Below are 6,178 nucleotides of genomic sequence, written 5' to 3' on the forward strand. Positions count from 1 at the left end.
GGCAGGTGGGAAGCTTGGCTTCCTTCATCACTGGGGCAACCAAGCCTCCTGCTTGCTCCAGCTCCATGACTGCCAGCCGCCATCTTGGTTGGGTTAATTTGCATATAGTCGCTCTGATTGGCTGGTGGGCATGTCTTAAGATGTAGCGAAGGTACAGTCAATTTGCATATTTGTCTTTTATTAGTGTAGACTAGAGGCCCAATGCATGAAATTTGTGTAAGAGTAGGCCTTCCTTGCCCTGCCTGCCAGCACCGGCTTCCCTCTGGCACCCAGGACCCAGGCTTCCCTCATAGCCCTGGCTTCCCTTATAGCCCCAGAAGGACATCCAGTCTAATTAGCATATTACGCTTTTATTAGTATAGATTGCATGACATGAATGAAGGGCAGAGTATTCTGCATAATGATATTCTCCAGATTCAGGACTCTTTTAAGTTGCCAAGAAAAAAGGAAGAATTGAAAAGGCTTTATTAGCAAAAGGAACTTTGTTTTTGTGCATGTAACTGAAAGGGCAAGTTCATCTGAATCCAGGAGCTCCCATAAAGCCACTGGTCTTGTTTCTCTGCCATCTCTTGCCTCTGTTTCCTCTCGGCTGTCCCCTTCCCATGCAGAGTCACCCCTGTGGTGTCCGTAACTATAGTTTATAGTTCTACCTTTTTGTTGACCTTGATGGAAAGATGCCAAATAGAAAAAATGTACTTGAATCTAGACTCATGGTACTAATTTGGGTCACTTCTCTCACCATGTGTCAATTATTATGTTCATATGGACTCTAGACTCTGATTGGCTAAGCCTATTCTTGGACCCTGGGTAGAGTTTACCCACCCAAACATGGATTGAGATTGGGGTCATGAGTGGTTCTCTAAGGAAAATAATGGGTTCTAAAGAGAAGAGAAGGGAATAAATGCAGGATAAAAAGCAAATGTTCACTTTAATTATACTGTTAGAAAGACTCCTAATTAATGGAATGACCTTCAAAGGTCAAGATTAGCAGCAGTTTATATTATTAGGCAACAATTTTAGATGAATTACAAACATAGTTCAATGATTTTCTGCCTAAAAGAAATTTGAATTTAAATATGGAAAGACCAGTTTCTGATAATTACCAGAAGTTAAAACAACTGTACTAACTATCCTATATAATAAAGAGGTAATATGCAAGTTGACTGTCACACCCTCACAAAGATGGCTGCCTATGACCAGGCCAGCAGGGGGGTTAGTGAGGGATGACCAAACAACTAAACAGCAGGCTGTGTGGGGCAACCAGGCTGGCAGGGGTATTAGTGAGGTACGACCAAACAACTGAACAAGCAGGCTGCATGGAGCAATCAGGCTGGCAGGGGGGTTAGTGAGGGACGACCAAACGACTGAATAGCAGGCTTTGTGGGGCAACCAGGCCGGCCGGGGAGGGGGGGCAGTTGGGTGTGACCAGGCCAGCAGGGGGAAGTAAGAGGAGACCATGCCGTGGGGGGAGGCAGTTAGGGGCAACCAGACTGAAGGTTGGGGGGTGCAGTTGGGGGCAACCAGGCCATCGGGGGGGCAGTGAGGGGCAACTAGGCTGGTGGATGGGGCATTTGGGGGTGACCAGGCTGGCAGGGTGGGCAGTAAGGGGTGACCAGGCAGTGGGGGGGGGGCAGTTAGGGGCAATCGGGCCAGCATGCAGAGGCAGTGAGGAGCGATCAGGTCGGCAGGAGCGGGGTGGGGGGGCAGTTAGAGGCAACCAGACAGGCAGGCAGGTGAGCAATTAGGAGCCAGCGGTCCTGGATTGTGAGAGGGATGTCCGACTGCTGGTTTAGGCCTGAACCCCTGGATTGGGCCTAAACTGGCAGTCAGACATCACCCAAGGGGCCCCGGATTGGAGAGGGTGCAGGCTGAGCTGAGGGGACCCCCGCCCCCAAGCCCATGCACGAATTTTGTGCACCAGGCCTTTAGTATTTAAATAATTATGTAGTTTTATGCATCAACCAGGCCATAAGGAAGTACAAAATATCTACACTAATAAAAGAGAAACATGGTAATTAGCATACGACCGCTACCCTTCCCATTGGCTAATCACCATATCCTTATGCAAATTAACTGTCAGCCAAGATGGCGTCCGGCAGCCAGGCAACTGGAAGAGAACATGAGGCTTGCTTGCTTCAGTGACTGCAGACTCCAACATTCCCCGCCTGACTTGCCGGCCTCTGAGCTGGCAGTTTGAAACATTCTAACAAATATAGAAGCTAAACAAAACTGCCAAGACCCCATGGCACAAAATGTGGCCCACAGCCCAGCCCAGCCCGGAAACAGTCACTGTGGGCACCAGGTAATGACGATATGTAGCAGCGCCCAGTTTCCTCTCCCTAGCAACTAGCCTCCTTTCTTCAGCCCAGGAACCCGACTTGCTTTATAGCCAGGTGCAAACATTTTACAGTTTTACCAAATGTTTGTGAAGCATTTTCCTGTGCCTCATCTCATTTGATCCTCACAGAAGTCCTGGAGTAGGTAGATAGGAGATGCTGTAGAATCCTATTTTCTTTTCATTAGCAAGATGCAAATAGCGATATTAAAATATTTCTTCTAATTAATTTCCTTTCAATGTGCACGAATCCGTGCACCAGGACACTAGTGTTTTAATAAATAACAATTAAATGACAAACTTAAAATATTTAGAACATGAAATTATTTTCTTAAAAAAAAAAAGGTAACATAACAGAAGGGCGAAAGACCCAAATAGAACTTCTAAAAAAAGAAAAATATACTGACAAAGTAAAAATTAAATGAATATGTCTGCTAGAAATTGCACCCCACCAAAGAGAGAATTAATAAACTGGAAAATAGATTAGAAGTTATTCAGAATATAGTCCAGAGCCACAAAAGGGCAGGAAATATGGAAGGGAGGGTATGAGACATGAATGATACAGTGAAAAGACCTAACATATGTTTGCTTAAAATCTCAGAGAGGAGAGAATGGGTCAGAGGCAATACTTAAAGAGATATTTTCCAGAACTGATTAAAGACATGAATTTATAGATTCAAGAGGCCCAGTGAATCCTAAGCAGGAGACATAAAAAGATATCCACCTTAGACTTAACAAAGTGAAATTGTTGAAAACCAGGGCAAAGAGAAAATCTTAAACGAAGTCAGAGAGAAAAGCAGGTTATTTCAAAGGAATTTCAATTAGAATAACTTCTGACATCTATGTGGCAATAATATAAGTAAGAAATAGTGACTATATCTTCCATGTGATGATCAGCACACTGTGGCCAGATCCCCCAGTGGGATGTAAGCTGCATGAGGACAGGGGCTTTTTGTCGATTTGGTCCTTTGATGTAGCCCCAGCATCCAGAGCAGTGTCTGGCACAGTGTACCCATTTAATATCTGTTGAAATATTAATGACACATAAAATCAGTAAATATCTACCAGATTTTAGACTCTACAGAGTTGTTTTTACATAAATAAGAACAAAAAATATTCATGTTTAACTCAAACTTGAAGAACTTGTGATTAGTAGAAAACAGACTTCTTATTGCTAGGTAAGTAACCATACCATATTACAGTTACTTGGCAGAGATGCATAACTTACAGGCTAGATTTTTTTTTTTTTTTGAGAAGTGAATTTGGGAGCTGAAAATGGTAAACAAGTCATAAAGTGACAGCTTCGACTGCATCTTCACAATTTCCACAAAGACTTATTAAAAGCTTTCATTAGTGTCCAACATGATCTAGTATGATAGGATTTAGTTCATCTTAACAATTTTTCTAGTTTTCCACATTTCTCAAATTTTCTACATCAACAGACATTATTTTTACTTTTTTACCATTATTATATACTTTATTACATATACCTTTACTAAGTATACTTTTATTAAAAATGTATACCCTTAAGATAAATATATTATTTACATAAATGGCTTTGTACAGGTCTCCCTGTGCACAACAGACATTATTTTTAAAGTCAGAAAAAAAGTTTTTTTGTTATGTTTTATAACTTAAAAAACAAATGCCTTAAAATGGAGAAAAGAATAAAGACCCACTTATTGATTATGCTGAGTGAATCAGTAAACACATTATATATCTAGATTTCAAGATTCTCAAGGTCAATGCCTTAAGGAGTTGATTTCTAATAGTCCATCACCTAGTCCCATTTAGTGCTTTACTCACAGGAGGCATTTAACATGTATTTGTTGAACTGCTCGCATAACAATTGCATTAATTTTTTTTCTTGTTTTTCTTTTGGTATATTTAAAGGGATCTGTTTATATTTACACTTTTGGTGAGGAGCCAACCTTGGATAAAGTCCTAGAGGCTTGTGATGGGAAATTTCAAGCAATTGACTTAATCACACCTGGAAATGAACATTGCATGGTAAGGAATATTTTATTGTGTTATAATAGGATTTAAAGATGAGATTTTAGAAGTTTGTGTGCAAACTGATGCAAATAGGAGGTAGAGATTATTCTTGAAGATGTGGTAGAAATGCCAACCACTTTCATCATCAAATGTATTCCCAAGTTAAATGACATCATCATCTTGGTACTCCATAATATTAATTTCTATTGCCAAAGCAACAGAAATTTTAGGAGCCATTCTGTTTGCATTCACCATACAAACTTTCCAAGCCAGACCTTGAAACACACTCATCACTAACGAGTCATCAACACTGGTTAAATTATTAGTATTTACCCTCTTTCAAAGTGATGCAGTCCCATCTGAAGGTGAAAATGAAAGAGCTGCCATGCACAAAACATAAATTCCATCTACTTAGGGAAAAGCCCACCCTCTAGATTTAGAAAAGAAACCTCTATATTTAGAAAAGAAACTTTTTTTTCTAGGTGTTTAACTATTTACCTATTGCTTATCTCAAGAAACATATTTTACTTTTCATATGATTTATCAGCAAATCCATTAAGATTTGGGGAGTTCTAACAAGTAAAAAATACATAGATTATGGAATAGTTAACATTTAAATTTTCTTCCAATCTTGAGGTTCTGATTATATGATTTTTTCCTCCAGGTGTTCTCTGATAAGCATTATTTATATTCATATGTTTGTTTCAACTCAATTAAAAAATTCCATACAAGGTTTTCACATTTAGGGTTTAGATACTTGATCCACATTTTCATGTTACCTACTCCATAGTAGTAAAAAAAAACAACAGAAATCATACCACATTGCAGTTACTTAAAGCTGCTTTCAGTCTTGATCTTGTGAAAGAGTAAAAATTATTTGTAAAAATGAACAATATGAACTTCAGGATTCCAGTCCAGCATGTAAGGAGCCTCACAACAAGAAAAAAGCTGAATGAATTTAAAATCAGTAATTCTTCTTAGATCCATCAGATTGAGGTCATGGGGAAGATCACTGCCCCCAAAATTATAGAGACAGACAGATACAGAGAATCACATCGTGTGGAGCTGATGCCCAGAAGTAGAAACTACACTGGAGCCAGTACCAGGAGGATTGCAATGGAAAAATATGCACATCTCAGACCTTATTTAAGAAATCTCATGGGAAATCCAAAAACAACAGGGGGAAACAAAAATAAGAATACCAAAGGGAGAATTAGAAGATGGCATAGGTAAACACCGGAGATTGCTGCCTCGCACAACCACTTCAAAAATACAACTAAAAGACGGAATGGACATCATCCAGAACCACAGGAAGGCTGGCTGAGTGGAAATTCTACAACTAGAAGGAAAGAGAAAAGCATACCGAGACTCAGAGGAGGTGCGGTGCTAAAATACTAAGGTACGAGGCACACACGGAGCAGGCTGGCGGCTGAAGGCGCGGTAGTTGTTTTCAATCGGGAGGGAGTCTCAGGCTCTGAGCTCCAGTTCCGGGTGAGTCTCTGGGGACCCAGACTCATACGGGAGAAGCGGGACTATCTGGCATCGGTCGGAACTCCAGGAACTCCAGGGCAGCTTTCTCTCGAAGGGGCTTGCAGGGATTTCCGGGACACTGAGAAGCGGGCCGCCATAACTGCTAACCCCGCCCTGTTGATCCCGTGGGACCCGCCCCGCCCAAGCCCTGAAGGGAGGCTTTTGCTGGATAGCCTAAGGCAGAGGCTAGATTAGCACCTCCCTAGAGATCCAGGAGCCAATGTACCCAGAGGTCAGAGTGGGACCATCCAGTTTGCAGCTCCATGGAACCATAAAGGACACACTCAGGGGGCAGACTCAGTGAGCACCAAAGCCCCA

At 41.4% G+C, this 6,178-nt stretch overlaps 1 protein-coding gene across 1 annotated transcript in view; it reads left to right on the forward strand.

Annotated features, from left to right (window-relative positions):
• Positions 1-6,178, forward strand: part of CFAP43 (cilia and flagella associated protein 43) — a 90,364-nt gene that overhangs the window by 28,004 nt on the left and 56,182 nt on the right. The window contains exon 9 of the mRNA XM_014549480.1: positions 4,229-4,345. Within this exon, the coding sequence (XP_014404966.1) occupies positions 4,229-4,345 (117 nt within the window). The remainder of the gene's footprint in view (positions 1-4,228; positions 4,346-6,178) is intronic.

Source organism: Myotis brandtii, unplaced genomic scaffold (assembly GCF_000412655.1).
Source record: "Myotis brandtii unplaced genomic scaffold, ASM41265v1 scaffold550, whole genome shotgun sequence".
NCBI lineage: Eukaryota > Metazoa > Chordata > Mammalia > Chiroptera > Vespertilionidae > Myotis > Myotis brandtii.